At 31.8% G+C, this 20,154-nt stretch overlaps 1 protein-coding gene across 1 annotated transcript; it reads left to right on the top strand.

Annotated features, from left to right (window-relative positions):
• The first annotated feature begins 6,821 nt into the window (after nt 1-6,821).
• Nucleotides 6,822-13,901, top strand: IAPP (islet amyloid polypeptide). The gene is made up of 4 exons (XM_052001582.1): nt 6,822-6,915; nt 7,243-7,331; nt 7,474-7,608; nt 12,858-13,901. The coding sequence occupies exons 2-4, from the start codon at nt 7,252-7,254 to the stop codon at nt 13,045-13,047; spliced, it is 405 nt and encodes a 134-aa protein (XP_051857542.1). The 5' UTR covers nt 6,822-6,915; nt 7,243-7,251; the 3' UTR covers nt 13,048-13,901.
• The last annotated feature ends 6,253 nt before the right edge of the window (nt 13,902-20,154 follow it).

Genomic DNA, 20,154 nt, shown 5'->3' with positions numbered 1-20,154 from the left:
CTAAAGCCAAGGCCTCGGACTGATCCCATGAACCTCCAGAAAGCTAGCCCAAACATTACAGAGGAGGGTGAGAGAAAGGAAAAGAATTTGGAACTCAAAAAATTTAAATGAATGTTAAATTTTTAAAAAGCAAATTCTTTCAACACAAGGTACTTCAGTTATCTATGTAAATGATGAGCACATTATGGTTATTAAAACTATTTTCTAATTCTTTTGGACTTTTGCTTATGTCCTTCCATGAGTTTGCCACAGAAGAATCCCTTCACATATTGAGGGTATTCCTCATTTTGTTTTAAACTTGTACACTATCTATCCATTTTCCTTGCTCTTAAAATATAATTTGAAACTTCATCTATTTTATCATAAATTTCCCTGATAATGTCCTTTATTCTGGCTTTTCTTCAAAGTTTCTTATTTGCTACACATTGTAGCTAATCAAGTGACACAAATCCTTCTTTTGCTTTTTATGTGATCAGTAAGTTTTTAATTCCTCAAAGGTAATGTTGTTTATATGATATAAAACGGTGGTGGAATAGTGATGTTAAGTAGATAGAGCTTTGTTTCTGGGAGAAGAAGGATTTCATTAAAGAATGTTGAAATTTCCCAAAAGACCTACAAGAAAGCAGAGATGGATAGCTGAGAACACAATGTGTAGTACTTTTTATAGAGGCTTCTTGAAATGGAAATTTGCTGCTTTACATTTTGAATCCCCTCTTAGTTCTACTGTGCACTTTTTTATTTTGTTTTTAAATTTTAAATAAATGTACATATAATTTAAATTCACAGAAAGGATACTTAAGATAGCTAGGTAATAAAGAAGACAATTCTCCTGCTTTTATCTCAGTAATGACCTAAAAAAATAGATTTATTTTAATAATGATCTAAAATAATATTAAATTGAATTATAATAAAAAAGAGCTAAAGAGAAATCATAAAGTTCTTTCATCTGAACAAGTATTGCACAGGTAAATACCAAAAATCCCAGGGAGTACCAGGATCACCCCATTCAAAGAGACAGAGACAGACATAGAGAGAGACAGATAGAGACAGACAGACAGAAAGAAAGAGGGAGAGAAGAAGGAAGAGAGAAACAATAGAGCTATGTCAGAAACCTCCAAAGAAAAAGGACCATGAAAGTTTTCATCCTCTTAGAGTAAGAAATATGCTGATGTAGTCAGCACCAATAGCTGCTCTGGTATCCTAAATCTGCCTTAAGATGACAGTCACATTTTTGTTTTCTTCAAGAGTTCACATTCCCCAGATCCCTGCCTTTGCTTAGAGTGGAAAAAAAAACCAAAACTTATTTCCCCACTATCATCTTTTATCAGAGAGTTCATGTCTTTTTAATTTTTTTTCTTCTATAAACTTAGAAAGAACTATATATCCCACAAGGTTTTGTAGCCAGCAGCACTTTGTCAGGAGTTGTTACTAAAAACAAAACAAAACAAAACAAAAAAACACAATAATATAGAAAGAGAAAGAACAGGGTGAAATTTATTATCTTCCATAAAAGCATACAGAAGAATATTATAAGACATGAAGGAAATGATGGTGAAGCAGAATGCTCACAAGCTTCAATTTCATTTGAACTAGACAAAAGAAAATTGAAGACATACAACATAACATCATATACATATAGAAGTTGCTGTAGAATTTTAGGGGATCTGTGGAATTGGGGGAAAGAAGAAGATTAAGAGGGAGGCCATATTCAAAGAGAAATTAGTTATAAGCAAAGATTTCATTTTTGGAACTCAGAACATGAAAGGAAGAGATGAAGCAAAGAATTTGAACTAAGAGAATGCTAGCTTTAGAATTACCTCAAACAGGATGCTAAGAATATTTTAATCTATGTAGGACTCTTTTCTAGTTTTTATCTCCTTTAAGAGACATTTCAATAGGATCTGTGGATCAAAAGATATGGATTGTCTAAACACATTCGTGAAAATATAATTACAAGCAAAAAGACTACAGAAAATTATCCCCAGGATAATACACCACAATCAAGTAGGATTTATACCAGGAATGCAGGGCTGGTTCAATATTAGGAAAACTATCAGTATAATTGACCATATTAATAATCAAATTAACAAAAACCATATGATCATCTCAATAGATGCAGAAAAAGCATTTGATAAAATCCAACATCCATTCCTATTAAAAACTCTTGAGAGTATAGGAATAAATGGACTTTTCCTTAAAATAATCAGTAGCATCTATTTAAACCAACAGTAAGCATCATATGTAACAGGGACAAACTACAACCATTCCCAATAAGATCAGGAGTGAAACAAGGTTGCCCACTATCACTGTTACTATTTAATACTGTATTAGAAATGCTAGCTTTGGCAATAAGAGTTGAGAAAGAGATTAAAGGAATAAGAATAGGCAATGAGAAAACCAAATTACCACTCTTTGCTGATGATATGATGGTATACTTAAAGAACCCCAGAGACTTTACTAAAAACTTATTAGAAACAATCCACACCTTCAGCAAAGTTGCAGGGTATAAAATAAACCCACATAAGTCATCAGCATTCTTATATATCACTAACAAAACCCAACAGTTAGAGTTACAAAAAGAAATTCCATTTAAAGTAACTACTGATTGTATAAAATATTTAGGAATCTATCTGCCAAGGGAAAATCAGAAACTTTATGAGCAAAACTACAAAACACTTTCCACACAAATTAAGTCTGATCTAACCAACTGGAAAAATATTAAATGCTCTTGGATTGGCTGAGCAAATATAATAAAGATGACAATACTACCTAAATTAATCTATTTCTTTAGCACTATACCAATCAGACTCCCAAAAAAAACTACTTTGATGAACTAGAAAAAATAACAACAAAGTTCATATGGAAAAACAAAAAGTCAAGAATTTCGAGGGAATTAATGAAAAAAATCAAATGAAGGTGGCCTAGCTGTACCAGATCTAAAATTATATTATAAAGCAGCAGTTACTAAAACCATCTGGTATTGGCTAAGAAATGGACTAGTTGATCAATGGAATAAGTTAGGTTCAAAGGACAAAACAGCCAATAACTTTAATAATCTAGTGTTTGACAAACCCAAAGACCCCAGTTTCTGGGATAAGAATGCACTATTTGACAAAAATTGCTGGGAAAATTAAAAATTAGTATGGCAGAAACTAGGCATTGACCCACACTTAACACCATACACCAAGACAAGGTCAAAATGGGTTTATGACCTAGGCATAAAGAATGAGATTATAAATAAATTGGAAGAGCATAGGATAGTTTACCTCTCAGACCTGTGGAAGAGGGAGGAATTTATGACCAAAGAAGAAATAGAGATCACTATTGACCACAAAATAGAAAATTTTGATTATATCAAATTGAAAAGTTTTTGTACAAGCAAAACAAATGCAGACAAGATTAGAAGGGAAACAATAAACTGGGAAAACATTTTTACAATCAAAGGTTCTGATAAAGGCCTCATTTCCAAAATATATAAAGAATTGACTCTAATCTATAAGAAATCAAACCATTCTCCAATTGATAAATGGTCAAAGGATATGAACAGACAATTCTCAGATGAAGAAATTGAAATTATTTATAGACATATGAAAATATGCTCCAAATCATTATTAATCAGAGAAATGCAAATTAAGACAACTCTGAGATACCACTACACACCTGTCAGATTGGCTAAAGTGACAGGGAAAGATAATGTGGAATGTTGGAGGGGATGTGGGAAAACAGGGACACTGATACATTGTTGGTGGAATTGTGAATACATCCAGCCATTCTGGAGAGCAATTTGGAACTATGCTCAAAAAGTTATCAAACTGTGCATACCCTTTGATCCAGCAGTGTTTCTACTGGGCTTATACCCCAAAGAGATACTAAAGAAGGGAAAGGGACCTGTATGTGCCAAAATGTTTGTGGCAGCCCTGTTTGTAGTGGCTAGAAGCTGGAAAATGAATGGATGTCCATCAATTGGAGAATGGTTGAGTAAATTGTGGTATATGGACATTATGGAATATTATTGTTCTGTAAGGAATGACCAGCAGGATGAATACAGAGAGGTTTGGCGAGACTTACATGAACTGATAGCTCTTTTGTCATTGCAACGACTTTTCTGTTTGTTTTCTTTTCTTCTTCTTTTTGCTTTTTGCATTTTGCTTTTGCTGTGGCAGTTGGGGTTAAGTGACTTGCCCATGGTCATACAACCAGGAATCGTTAAGTGTCTGAGGCTGGATTTGAGCAGAACCAGGAGATCATTACATACCTCAACAATGATACTGTTTGAAGATGTATTCGGATGGAAGTGGATCTCTTCAATAAAGAGAGCTAATTCAGTCTCAATTGATCAAAGATGGGCAGAAGCAGCTATACCCAAAGAAAAAACACTGGGAGATGAATATAAACTGCTTGCATTTTTGTTTTTCTTCCCGGATTATTTATACCTTCTGAATTCAATTCTCCCTGTGCAACAAGAAAACTGTTCGGTTCTGCACACATATATTGTATCCAGGATATAATGTAACCTATTCAACATGTAAAGGATTGCTTGCCATCTGGGGGAGGGGATGGAGGGAGGGAGGGGAAAAATCAGAACAGAAGTGAATGCAAGGGATAATGTTGTAAAAAATTACCCTGCCATGAGTTCTATCAATAAAAAGTTATTAAATATATATAGATATAGATATAGATATATAATTCCAAATTTCTTTCTAGAATAGATGAAGTAAATCACAGCTCAACTCGTGAGTATGCTGTTCTTTTCATGTCTTTTCCCTTTTTTTTTGTCACTTTTTCCAGTTTTCTAGATGAAAAGTGAAATCTCAATTGTTTGATTTGCATTTCTTTTCTTAGTAAATTAAACCAATGCTTCATATGACTTTTAATATTTTACAATTCTTCTTTTATTCATTGGGGAATGACCTTTGCCCTTATAATTTGTTCATTCAACTATTGGATATCCATTTTCATCAGAGAGTCTTGGGGGGGGGGGAAGGGTAAGATTATTTTTTCCACAATCAGCTATATTTCTTATCCTAGCTACAGTGAAATTTTGTGAAAAAGCTTTTCCAATTTTCAGTCACAATTTCTGTGATTGTCTCTTTTATTTATTTTTTTTTAAAAAACTGTCCCTTCTGTAATGTTTATGGAAAATCTTGTCATGATAATAGCTTCCTTTAAATGTTGTCTTTTGAGTTCCTTCCTCTTCAGCTTTATGGAACTTTTCTTAGGAGAAAAGTTATAGGTTCAGTCACAAACTCTCCAAGCTTCACATTGATAAAATTCTTAACATTTAAACAAATATTGAAAAATAAAAGCCTAACAATCATAACTTTCAAAGCGAAATGGTTAGAACAACAAAATGGGGGGGTGGGGAGGAAGCATAATGAATAAGAAAGCAAATATAAACATATATGATGTGTATATGTACAATAGTATGTATAGAAATATATGCATATATGTATAAATAGTTGGAGTTTCCACTGAGCATCCATGCCATAATTATTACACACACATATGTATAAATATATGCATATATACATATAACATGAATATTATATGTATATTTATATACATATATTATATGCACAGAATTATATGTACATGATTAATTGTCTCAACATTTAAGTATTGCCAGAAAAACAATAGATAAGGACTAAATGAACTTTTCATTTCACTGATAAAAGTAATATATATCGGTGGTTTGGGGGAATTCAAATTAAGTTACAATTATATGGAATTCCTACAACTGGAAGGCTGAGAGATTTTCTATATTTGCTCTATCCATTATAGGTAATGAGCTAAATATGTAGATGTTGAGTAAAAGCTCAAAATATTTCGGTTGACTATTCTTACTGTTTTTTTTTTATGTTACGCATTCAGCTGTAATTATTCCATACTTAGACTAAATTTCTTTTTTCTGAATTTTAAAAGTTACTGTGGTTTAAAGAAAGCAACTATGCTACTATCCTAACAGTCTTGAAGACTATTAATTGCCCACATTTTAAGAAATTTTAGGCATATTTTTGAATTATTTCTAATTTTCTAACATAAAAATAATATTTCTTCAAAAATATACAAGGCACATGATAGAGCATTTACAAATTTAAGGAGAAATCTTATTCTTAGAAAAGAGATTTAACAAAGAATGATTTCTACTGTCTATATTGTGTATATATCTGAATTTAAACATGGATGCTTTTTAAACATTTACCTTTCTTTTAGGCACTGTAAACTGTTTTTGGTAAAAGTTACTATAAATAATTTTTTTAGTCATTTACAGAAAAAAAAACCCTTTTCTCCTTTACATTATTTGCATTTTGATAGTTGTCACTTTTGTCTTAGTCTCTTCCCTAGGAGACTTGGTCATTTGATTTTACTTTTATTTTCATGATTTCTCACTACTCTGTCCTATACTCACTTCTTTCTTTAGGAAGAATATTGATGGGCACTGAAGTTGCATTTAAGTTGTATTACTATTTCCCTAATTCATCATTTCCATGCTAATGACATGACAACTCATTAAACCTTTGAAAATTCATATGAGAAGCAGTTCTTCTGCTGTTCTACCTAAACGTAAAATGATGTTTTCATATGTATGATAAAACATTACTAGCACAAAATACCCTATATCTGCTATGTTAATATTTACTGATGTGTTAATGTAATAATGACCCATCTTCTTCTGCTCTCTATTAGGCACTTTCTATCTATAGGGATGGAAATTAATGACAGAGTCTCTCTGTGCTGTCTGATGTCAGAGCTGTGAAAGGTGTGAAGGGTATATAAAAGCAGTATTACTAGCTAGCAAAGGGGTGGGGGGGGATTACTCCAGAAGTGGATGCAAGCTTGAAATTACTTCGTGTATCTTTCTTGCCAGCAAAAAGAGAGTTTTTCTGATTTCTTCAGTCCCTTAAGCAGTAAAAGGTAAAGAATTTTCTATTTCTGAGATTTAAAATTTGTACTTATTTGGGGTAGTTGAAGAGATGGGGTGGTACTTTTTATCATTTATTCATGGAAAAGCTTAAAGGAAGATGATCCATAATTTCAAATGCTCAAAGATATTTTGAAAAAACAGAGATAAGAAAAATGCAATTTCATTTATGCAAAAAGAATATGAATTGAAGGACTATTGCAATTGAAATTGTGGTCCTCCCTAAATACAAAGCGATCTATGATTTAGGATGTCACTGGGGTCAGAGTTGCAAGGAATACTTAATTTCTCTTCTATCTCATTCTTTCCAAAAAATATAGGAAGAAGCAATGTGCAATCTAAAGCTGCCAGTTGTCCTTATTGTGCTCTCTGTTGCTTTAAGCTATCTGGAGGCTACACCTATTGATAGGTTGGTAACTTTCTAGCACTTATTTTTTAAAGCTTGAGAAATCCATTATGTAATACTGCCATTGGGTTCTGAATGATAAATCTTGCCTAAGAACAATACTAAAAGCTGTTCAATTGTGCTTTGTATTCTGTGTTCTTTAAAGATTAATGTCAGTGGCTGGTGATCTCTCCGATGGAACTTCTGACAGGCAGGAATGGATATTGCCAATTCGGTCAAGAAATACACTGTTGGAAATTAGAGGGACAGTGCCTGAAAATGAAGCAGGAAACACTAAAAGGTATTCCTTTAGCTTTTCTTATGTTATTGATTCAAAAAGCAGACTTGAGATGTAGAAATTTTGAATTAGGGAGAGCTAAATATTATACATATGTTGATTCAGATCTTTTACTTGTTAAGTTCTGTTGAAGGGGTTTCAGTAACTGCCAAAACACTTAAATCTACTCCTAGGAAGTAAAACATATAGATATATCCAAGAGACAAGTTACATCTTTAAGAAGTTAAATTTGAAGAACAAATAAGGAAAGCCAGTTGTTGACACTAGATGAGTAAGGGGGGGTATTTTATTTCTAATAAAAATTAGTCTATCTTATTTCTTTTTTAAATAATAAAAATTCACATCAATATTCCTTGAAAATAGAACCTAACTCTGTTCTAGGAATAGGAATAGGAATTGATACAGGGACTCCCCAGTGAAGAAATTTCCTCTATCAAATGCAGACTAGCACCATCTCTCCAACTCAGTCTTAGTTGTCAACAGCTCTATATAGTTAAGAAGTAACTTTAAATGACACATATTATCATTATTCCATGATATGATACATATTTTTAAAGATGTGTTATTACTTAACCACTCTTTTTAAGACTAAGCCTCAAGTTCAAATGACAGCTGCTAATTTTTCTTTTTTTTTCAAAAAGAGATTTGTTTGAAAAATATAATTCTCCTTTTATACCACAGATCCATTGGAATCAAGGTATCATAAAGTAACATTAAAAAAATTTATTTGAGTTTACATTAACTTTGCCTTTACATGGTTCTAAAAAGCTGGACTAAACATACCTTACAAAATAGAGAACAATCAAATTTACTTCTTCAATGAAATCAGTGATTTGAAAATATAATAGTTGCTATATGGAACTATGGAACTACATTTCCTTTTTTTTTTATATATATATAAACATTTCTAAATCACTGATGTGCCATATCAAGCAGTAAGAATTGACATATTCATTTGTCATGCTGTAACTTACCTGGTTTACAGAGTGCTCTGAGAAGTATGACTAGTTCTCAATTATGTTTTTCACAGATAAAAATAACTCTAAAACTGACATGAAGTTCTTCTTAAGCAGCAACACAATGGCATGATGATGGGAAAATTAGCTGTATTACTTAGTATTTTTGTCTATATCTTGAATCATTTAGTTCATTAGACTGTAGACATTTCCTGAGCACATTTATGAAATATGTCTCTACATAGCTTTGTTATTATATATCTCTCATTTGGAGATGGAATGGTTACCTAGTTCCTAAAATTCTTTGTCCTCAAATAATTTGGGTACTAGTTTCAGTCTCTTGATTTTAAACTGCAACCTATTATATAAGCTTTTTTTAAAAATCTAGAATTTTGCTTTTAACTAACATAGTTGAAATCACATTTTTGTTTGTTAAAGGACAAGGCTTTAGTCATATTAAGCATTTTAAAATTTGCAACAAGATATTATTTAAAGCCAAGACAAACAATATAAATACCAATTGACTTTTAAAAAAGCAAACCCAACAGTAATCCACCAGCTTTCTTTTGAAAAATCAATCATTTTCATTTTTTTTTTATTTTTCTATTCATTAAAATTTATAATTTAGGCTATTTGTATTGTAAATCTATAAGGACATGAAAATCAAATACAATCAAGAAATGTAAAAGGTAAGGACTTGCACTATGCATTTGCCCAACTATAGACTTGGATTGGAGACTACCAGATTGGAGACTTGATTTCAAGCAAGTAAATAGTATCACTTTGAATGATTTATTGAATGATTGGTTTTCATGATCCTTATGTGTAAAATGTGAGTTTGGACCAGAAGATGTCTGATATTTTATGATTCAGTGTGGCTTTTTTCAGCTTTATTTCAATCTTCTAACAACGTGCAGATAATTCAATTTAAACTTGGAGGGTGACAAAATAGCTCATGAAGTATGCAAATCTTTGTCCATCTTCTAGTTTACTGATTTCAGCATATGAAATAATATGTCTTAATTGTATTTACCCTTGGATAGGATAAGTTGAATATAGAAAAAGAGTAGTACAGCAAGAAAAATGGACTGAAACTTTGAGATGGAGAAATTTTTATACTTAGATGCTCACAACAACTTCAGATTAAAATAACCAAGAGTATTTTTTCTTTCCAATTCACTTACAGCTTATAACTCAATTTCATGTATCCCAAATAAAGTGTGACATAAGTGGGTAGCCTGGTAGACAAATTTATCTATTTGGTCTATAACCTAGGATATTAAAAAATGGTGGAGAAATTAACTTTAGTAGGATATTTTTGACCATCTTTATATCATGATAGTGAGTTATTTGTTAACCTTACTGAAATTGATAGTATATACTCAACTGAAATAACTTCAAATACAAGACAATTCTGTGTTATCAAGAAATCATACTATTTCTTCCTAAAGTTAATGTTATCTTTTGTTAAATAAGGCTTTAATTTTGATAAATTGAAAATTAACAGCATATATTTCTTCTTCAATAGAATATTAGTTCACTGGGAGCAGGAAATATTTTGTTTTTTATCTTTGTATTCATAGTGCCTCACATTATATCTGGCAAATAGTAGGCATGTAACAAAATCTTAATAATTGTTTGGTTGATTCTTAAGTTGATATTCCTAAACAAAGTTAGATATTCTTAAAATTATGCCTTTTTTATCCATTTTCCCACTTGGTTAATATCTACTAGACATTTTGCCTATAAAATTAATTCCTTTTTCTCCTCTGGATCTTTAACAAGTTTAGCTAAGGGCATATCTCCTTTTGAAATTTTCTAATAGTCATTTAATTTAAAGCTATCTTAGATGCTTTGAAAATTGCCTATTCAAAGTATTTAGAACAAATTGCTCTTACTCCCAGTCCTCAGGAAAAAATATAAGCTTGTTTCTGCTAGAAGGAAAGGTCTTAGTGGCCTCAGAATTTAAAATGATTTTCTAAGTATTCAATCTTCAGAAACAGACTTTTAAGATTATTAACTATACCAAAGTTATATCTAAATCATAAAAATGAAGCATTCATAATTTGACCAGTAAATTAAATGATTTGGAAGTAGAATCTGAATTATATTGGTCAAGGTGAATGAATCAATGAATGAATGAAAGATATAGTATTTACTAAACACTTACTATGTATTAGACACTATGCTAAGTACTGGAGATACAAATTCAATCAAGATTGTTCCCTATCTAAAGAAGTTTACTTTCTAATGGAAAAAGACAACATAAAAAGGAGAACAATTAAGAGCCTGGGGAACTTAAATGGCAGTATAGCTTGGAAATGTCCTGAAAGTAAGCTAGAGATTTGGTTCTGGCAAGATTAGATAAACGATTATATATCAGAGCTCATCATTCCAGAGGAAAATGGAATTTCCTACTCCCTCAGAACTTTAGATTCTATCCCTTGAAGACTGGGCTCTTTTAGGTGAACTTTGTCTTTATATTGGTCAGAATCACTTTCTGCCATTTCCAAAACACAGCACCTGAACTTCAGCCATTATCCTTACCATAAGCCCTATCAAATTGTTTTGTTTCTGTGAGATAGACAGATAAAAATAGATGTAGGACAAGATACTTTATTATTGATAGTTTTATTAGTGCCTTTCATTTTTATATCTTATTAACTTTTCCTTACAACTACACTTATGTATAACCCCAATCCCCCATCGAATGCATAGTTATCAAAATAAGGCACATTAAGTAAAGACTACAAACAAAAAACTGCATTTGTCCCTCTTAAATTGTAGTCCCTATATTTCTCCAGTGAAGAAGACATCTTTCTTTATCAATTCCCCAGGACCAAGATGGACTATGATACTTTAGTTGAAACTTAAATCTTTAGATCCCATTGAAACACTCTAGTTATCCCTACAAATGGATTGTAACTTATAGAAATAAGCAAAACAACTATGGTGCTTTCCTTGACCAGTGGGAGCTCTCATTGTCAACTGGTCAAGTTACATCTATCAGTCAGTTTGCCAACCATCTGTGACTCAGACTTACAAGAGCTGCCAGAGTCACAAAGAGGTAAGTGATTTGCATAGGATCATATATCTAATAAATGTCGGTCCAGTTCTTCCTGAATCCAATTCTAGCACTCCATTCAACAAAAAAAAATAAAAAAATAATATACAAAAATACCACTTCTGAAGTAAAAATAGGTTACTTAATCCAAATTTCCCTTGGTGATTCATATTCATAAAAAACCATATTGTTTAACTCACCATTTTATTTCAAGGATTGGGTAGTCAAAACATTTCTACATTTGCCTTGTTAGCACCTGGTGATTGGCCTACAAAATTTAAAATATGGGTTTTTTTGGGGGGAAGGTGATATGTTTTACCTTTGTATCTATCCCAGTATCATATTAAAAGCATGTTAGGATTTTTTAAGTTGCTTTTGATAATTTTATCCATCTGTATTTATTTCAGTTGTAAGTCAGAGGAAAACAAAAGTTCTGCTGCAAGCTAAATAATCTATAACAGCTAGCATTGTCTGCCTAAGCTATAATATTATTTTATATCTTTTCCAGGCTACTAGAGACATTCTGCTGAATAGTAATATGACTAATATAAAAAGCATTTTAGAAATAGCATTAAACCATTAAAAATATACTCTATAACTTTTTTTCAAGAGTCATGTAGGTGGGAGGATGATAGTAATGTTCATGTACTTATGTAAAGAGTAAAACAACTCCTACATTACAAGTCAGAATGCCTGAACAGGTAGAATCTGATTTTTCATAAGGTTTTACAAGATTTAAAATATCTGTATCCAATGATCTCAAAGAAATTTCCAAAAGCCAAGTAATTCATTTGATTAATTTGATATTACATAATTATTTTATAGATTTTTTAAGCTATAAGTAAGTTTGAAATAAAAAAAGTATTTGAAGAAGGTAAGTCAAAGTCACTTTAAAAAAAATTTAGAACCAATTGTTAATGGACATACAGAGAAAGTGTTGGGAAATGTGATCTTGATTAGTAATAATATAAAGAATAAAATTAGCTATATTTTTTACAATGCCCTCACCAAAAATCTATGTTTACAAGATGGTATGATACACAATATTTTAAAGTTAAAAACAAAAATCACTTACAAAGGAAAAAATGTCAATTATTTGAGTAGTTTTGTTTCATTTTCTATCTACATATATGGTACTTCCATAGTTAGCCAGTTAGTGACTGATGTGAAAATTGAATAACAGAAGGCCTAATTTCCTTATTCTAAGTTTTAACATTTTTTGTTGTTGTTAGTCATCATCTGGAGAAAAGGAAATGTAACACGGCTACATGTGTGACACAGCGCCTGGCTGACTTTCTAGTTCGATCCAACAACAATATTGGAGCAATTTTCTCTCCTACCAATGTGGGATCTAATACATACGGCAAGAGGGATACAATTGGGAAGTTAAGCAGAGAATCTCTGAATTATCTCCAACATTAGGTTATTATATTACTGTTGTAATTCTGATGAACTTTTCCCATTTCATGTATCAATGTTCTTAGCAATTTCATATATCAATTTTTGTTTTCTTTTGTGTGTTTATTGATAAGGATTACTCTTTTGTAGTTTGTTTATCTATATAACCTAACATTGTTTGCATTCAATATGAAATTTCTTTGTAGAAAGAAATATATATATACATATATATATACATACATTTGTAATTGCTGGCAGTTTTTAATTAAAACATTTGAAAAAGACTTGTAAACCTTTATAGGTGAAATTTAAGAACAAAGAAACATATAAAGATCTTACTATGTTATCATGCTATTTCAAAAGCAGTAAATCATAAAAAGTTAAGCAAATGGAAGAGTTAGACCCTGATAAAATTTTGGAAGCAGTCTCTGAATGCTCGATTATCTGAAAAGAAATAAGATGATGATTAAAAAGAAAATGAATAAAATTATAAAGCTTCTTTTACTCATTTTAATTTTTTAAAAATCGTATCCCCACTTCAGTTCACTTTTTTAAATCAAGTTATTATTGGTCCTTGCGTGCTCTGTGTGGTTACTCAAAAATCTAAAAGCAGCATGAATCCATGAGAGCTTTATTATGAATTAATATCACATTCTTCTTTCTTAAATGCTTATATCATTTACTCTATATAATATGACTTCAGCAAACTTCTATGACTATCACATCTTAAATTTCTGTTGTGAAGTATGCCTTAGATGACCAAGTTTTCAGAATTTGTGATGGTGGTTTCTTTTTTATTTTCTTCGTGGTTGTGTAAAAATTGTGTAGAAGGTCTGCTCCTTGAATTCAAATAAATATATTTCTGCATAATTTAATAATTGTCATGTTAAATTATTGCACATGGTTTCTTTATACTTTAAAAAAAAAACTTGTGTTTGACTCTTCCACTCACTCAAAATACTCTATATTTCTTTTTTTTTCCCTTTTACAATCAACAGTCAGGTAGTGGAGAGGTAATTTATGAATAATTATCTATATCCTACTCCCTAATTGTAGATTAGCTCAACCCTCATCTTTTCTAGGTCCTTTATGTTCATACGTTGTTTTTTTTTCCTCTATAGAGGACTCTCAGATTTATATATGCAACCCTAGTCAAAAAAGATGCCAAAAACATATATTCCTAAATTCTACTAAAGTCTGAGTATATTGGTGTCCTGCTCAATAACTTTCAATGACTTCCTATTGCCTTGGAGACAAAATTAAAATTCAATTTGACATTTAAAGTTCTATACAATCAGTCCATAGTCTATATTCCAGAATTATTGTATATCAAAACTCCTTCATGAAACTGTTAAAGACAGAATGGCCCACTCACTGTTCTCTAAATTCAATTTTCCATCTCCCAATTCCATGCCTTTGAGCACTGTCCTCATCTTCACCTGACTCTGCTAATGTTATCTCCCATAATAAAACTTTAACTTTTCTCTTTAGATATTAGACTTTCTCTTTCCCCCCTCAAATTATTGCATATATAAGCAGGATGGTACACACATAGGGTTATGAAGAGTTCTTTGATTATTTTAATGATCTTACAAGGTGGTGAACTTTTGTCTGAAACCATTAATTTTCCCCACATTGTTCTCTTTAGAGTTCTCTTCAGATATCCATCTGATACCTTGTAAAGAAAGCTGAAAACAACTCCTGCTTAACTTTTCTTAACTAAGAATGCCCTTAATATCATTTGGTTGGTTTGGACCCTTGGAAGTATTAATTTTTGTAGAAGAAGCCACTATTTCCAGTAACTTATAAAATGAGACAACAGAACTTTCAACATATGATGGGGTAGCCTCTTTTCATCTTTTACCTTATCCCTTCCTTTTTTCTCCATAGTGTAAGGTCAGGAGGGAAAAACTGAGAAGAGGGGTGGGGAGAAGACTACCTTGAAATAAAAGCACATGGAAATTGTGGATGCTTGATGACAGTTTTTTCACCAAGTCGAATGAGAGGAGCATTCCTGAAAATAAGTTCCTCAAACCAGATATCAGCAGCTATAGCAATGCTATTGTATCATAAGGAGGATAGGGAAGAAACCTATGTTCATGTGGCCAAAAGGAAGCATTCATAGACAATGTCCTTAGCCTCATGTCTAGACAAAGAAGGATTTTATTATTTCTTAAATAGTGTGATCCCAGAATCTAGCCTTCTAGCCAGAGAAAGGATATTTCTTGAACAGCACCAGTCTTGTCCCAAGAGTAACTTTAAGTTTAAAAGTTTAAGTATATTGACTTCTGGAGAGAGAAAAAAAGTTTCTAAGCAGTGTGCCTTTTAGAAAGAGAAGAGAATCACCTACATGCTTCCCCTCAGCCTGCAAGCTGATAAAACAACAAGGAACTAAAACCACGATTTAAAAAAAAAAAAAGAAAAGAAAATGTGTTCTTCCCCATTACCACTATAAACTATTTGGAGAATGGAAGGTCAATAGGAAGGAAATTCCATATCCAGAATGCGAAAACATGTTTTCACTCTTGAAAGAGTCCAAACCAAATGGTGAAGGTATAAATCTGGAAGAGACTGAAGAAGAGACTTTGTGAAAGAATAAGGGATTCACTAGAATGTCAAGTGGTTTCCCTGCTTCCACTCTAAAGTTAATTTTCCTCTTTAAGGAATTCAAATAATGGGGTGATGCTGACCCATAAAAGAGAAAGAAAATTTGTGTAGATTGCATATGGGATACCATCAAGTTTAATCAACAAGATATTTATTAATATCTTGTGTGGCACTATGCTAAGCAATGGAAACATAAAGTCAAAAATAGTCCCTACCTTCAAAAAATTCATAATAAGATGGACCTGAACAAGCTTTTTACAGAAGGTGCGATTTTAGTTGATTTTAATTGAGATTTTAGTTGAGATTTCAATGAAGCCAATAAATTCTTCCAGAGATGAGAAAAAAACATTCCAGGCATAGGAGACAATCAGTGAAAATGCCTGATGATTGTGGATGGTGTGAGTTGCTTGTAGGAGAAACAGTAAGACCAGTGTAATTGGGTCATAAGAATGTATGGAGAAGAGTAAGATATAAGAAGACTGGAAAATATAGGAAATTCTTTCATGTTTGTATAGAAACTGAGTTCCTAGTCACCCACATTTGCAAAAACATGGATATGAGTATATCTAAAGAGTTTTCAAAATAAACTCTAGGTAAGCACATATGAACCAGGATACTATGATTTTTGATGAAATTTCAAGGATTAATATAATCCATTTGAATCCAGACCTTGGAGAAGGGGCAGAGGATGATAGTGGGGATGGGGAGCCAGGTCATGATTATATGATGCATCTGCTGCACAACTATCACCATCACCCCCCTAGTACAAAAAAAATTGGAAGAATTACATGCATATAGCAAGATCTGCATTTATTCAATTTCACTAGTTCTTAATAGACTTGTTTTGGCCTTGTTGTAACAATTGTTTTCAGACATGATACTTTTTCTTGGTCAGCACCTGTGATGCAGACCACCTCACTCTAGGGTAATAGACTAATATATACACTAATGTATGATAATGTATGTAATCACTAATATATGATTTTCTATCTATAGAAATAAAGCTAAGTGAATCAAATTCCTAAGTAGTAGTGGATCCATTTATTATTTGTTTTATGCTAAAATGGCCAATTATAACCCTTTTTTGAGAAGCAGAAGAAATACTTCTATTAGATAAATTGCATTATAACCCTTTCAATTTGAAAGTTTTGAATTAAGTTTTATTTTAAGCATGTCATCTTCGTTGCAATTTTTGCAACAAATCTTACTGGGAAGGTTTTCCTCTTAATCCTTCTCTATAAAGGTAACTATTTCTAAAGTAACTGTCAGGATAATTACTAGAACCTGAACTGAGCAAGCCACCCACCCTAAGCTAACAGCTTCCTCTCAAGGTTACTGAATGTGTAACCGTGAATAATAGGCAAATTATGAGAAACTACATAGCATAGACTTCTAACCCAGATAACAGCTATGTGTGTCTAAGACTGTTAAAGATTTTGAAAAAAATAATTATGAATTTAAAAATACTGTCCAACCAGTATATCTCAAATCTTCAAATTCAAATCATCAATGGGACTTTACTTATAATCTATGTCAAAAGTTTGTTTTTTTCTGTACATAAACAAGAGCAATCCAGTCTCAAGTCATACTGCTACCAAAAACATTTACCTAAAAACATTACTAATGAAATATAGTCTTGGCAAAGGACACCACTGTTAAAAAGTCATTATTATCCAACTATCACAGAGTTGATGAGAGAAATAGATTTATTAAAAACCCAGAAGAATAGCAGAGATAATAATGAATGTTTCTCTATCATCTTAGAATTCCTCTAGCTTTATGTATACTTTGTTGGTCCTAGTTAAATCCCATATTGCACTGATATCTACCATATAAACATTCATTTAGAAAACAATCATTGCTAAAGATTCAAGATACAACAGAAGACTGATCACCTCCCTAGCCCCTCAAATCCAGAAGACAGAGGTAATGAAATTTAATATTTATCCCAGGAACTATTATCAGTAATTTAAATAAGTAACTACAGTCAGTGACTTTCTGGTTGTACCAAATTTTCCATATTTGAAGTTACTTCAATAGCTTCAAAAAACTTCATGGAGATTTCAAAGTTTCTTAATTTATAATCATGATGCAGTTTCATAACTAGAAGAATTTAATGGAATATACCAGAGAATATTTCCATAAACTCCAGTGTTACCATACCTTAAAAAAAAGAATGCAGTCTAATAATCCACTATTCACTATTATTGATGTTCTGATTTTATGCTGTGAATCAACATCAACCTAAAAGAAAATTATAAAAGGCTTCACATAGATCAGTGTTAAGTGGTTGTCTATGCACCCATTATCTTCTCAGAATAATCCATATACTTCTTTGAAAAAATGACTTGGATTTTAACCATAAATTTAAACGGGGTAAACGCCCCCATAAAGAGGAAGCAATTAGCAGAATGGATTAAAAGCCAGAATCCTACAATATGTTGTTAACAGGAAACACACCTGAAGCGGGGAGATACATGCAGGTTAAAGGTAAAAGGTTGGAGCAAAATCTACTATGCTTCAAGTGAAGTCAAAAAAGCAGGGGTAGCCATCCTGATCTCAGATCAAGTTAAGGAAAAATTGATCTGATAAAAAGAGATAAGGAAGGGCACTATATTTTGCTAAAGGGTAGCATGGATAATGAAGCAATATCAATATTAAACATATATGCACCAAGTGGTGTAGCATCTAAATTCTTAAAAGAGAAATTAAGAGAGCTGCAAGAAGAAATAGACAGCAAAACTATAATAGTGGGAGATCTCAACCTTGCACTCTCAGAATTAGATAAATCAAACCACAAAATAAATAAGAAAGAAGTCAAAGAGGTAAATAGAATACTAGAAAAATTAGATATGATAGATCTCTCGAGAAAATGTAATGGAGACAGAAAGGAGTACACTTTCTTTTCAGCTGTTCATGGAACCTATACAAAAATTGACCATATATTAGGACATAAAAACCTCAAACTCAAATGCAGTAAGGCAGAAATAGTAAATGCATCCTTTTCAGACCACGATGCAATGAAAATTACATTCAACAAAAAGCCAGGGGAAAGTAGACTAAAAAATAATTGGAAACTAAGTAATCTCATACTAAAGAATGATTGGGTGAAACAGCAAATCATAGACATAATTAATAACTTCACCCAAGAAAACAATAATAATGAGACATCATACCAAAATGTATGGGATACAACTAAAGTGGTAATAAGGGGAAATTTCATATCTCTAGAGGCCTATTTGTAGAGAATAGAGAAATAGAGAAAGAGAAGGTCAATGAATTGGGCTTGCAACTAAAAATGCTAGAAAAGAAACAAATTAAAAACCCCCAGTAAAACACTAAACTTGAAATTCTAAAAATAAAAGGAGAGATTAATAAAATTGAAAGTAAAAAAACTATTGAATTAATTAATAAAACTAAGAGTTGGTTCTATGAAAAAACTAACAAAATAGACAAACCCTTAGTAAATCTGATTTAAAAAAGGAAAGAGGAAAATCAAATTGTTAGTCTTAAAAATGAAAAGGGAGAACTCGCCACTAATGAAGAGGAAATTAGAGCAATAATTAGAAGTTACTTTGCCCAACTTTATGCCAATAAATTCGACAACTTAAATGAAATAGAAGAATACCTCCAAAAATATAGTTTGCCCAAACTAACAGAGGAAGAAGTAAATATCCTAAACAATCCCATCTCAGAAAAAGAAAGAACAAACTATCAATCAACTCCCTAAGAAAAAATCCCCAGGACCAGATGGATTTACATGTGAATTCTATCAAACATTTAAAGAACAATTAACTCCAATGCTAAATAAACTATTTGAAAAAATAGGGATTGAAGGAGTCCTACCAAACTCCTTTTATGACACAGACATGGTACTGATACCCAAACCAAGTAGGCTGAAAACAGAGAAAGAAAATTATAGACCAATCTCCCTAATGAATATTGATGCTAAAATCTTAAATAAAATATTAGCAAAAAGATTACAGAAAATCATCCTCAGGATAATACACTATGACCAAGTAGGATTTATACCAGGAATGCAGGGCTGGTTCAATATTAGGAAAACTATTAGCATAATTGACTATATCAATAACCAAACAAACAAAAACCATATGATCATCTCAATAGATGCAGAAAAAGCATTTGATAAAATCCAACATCCATTCCTAATAAAAAACACTTGAGAACATAGGAATAAATGGACTTTTCCTTAAAATAGTCAGGAGCATATATTTAAAACCTTCAGTAAGCATCATATGCAATGGGAAAAAATTGTAACCTTTCCCAGTAAGATCTGGAGTATAGCAAGGTTGCCCACTATCACCATTATTATTTAATATTGTATTAGAAACACTAGCCTCTGCAATAAGAGTCGAGAAAGAGATTAAAGGAATTAGAGTAGGCAATGAGGAAACCAAACTATCACTCTTTGCAGATGATATGATGGTGTACCTAGAGAACCCCAGAGATTCTACTAAAAAGCTATTAGAAATAATTCATAATTTTAGCAAAGTAGCTGGCTAC

The sequence above is a fragment of the Antechinus flavipes genome, chromosome 5 (assembly GCF_016432865.1).
Source record: "Antechinus flavipes isolate AdamAnt ecotype Samford, QLD, Australia chromosome 5, AdamAnt_v2, whole genome shotgun sequence".
In the NCBI taxonomy this organism is placed as follows: Eukaryota; Metazoa; Chordata; class Mammalia; order Dasyuromorphia; family Dasyuridae; genus Antechinus; species Antechinus flavipes.
Note: the sequence above shows the minus strand (reverse complement) of the source record. Positions and strands in the feature narration are given on the sequence as shown.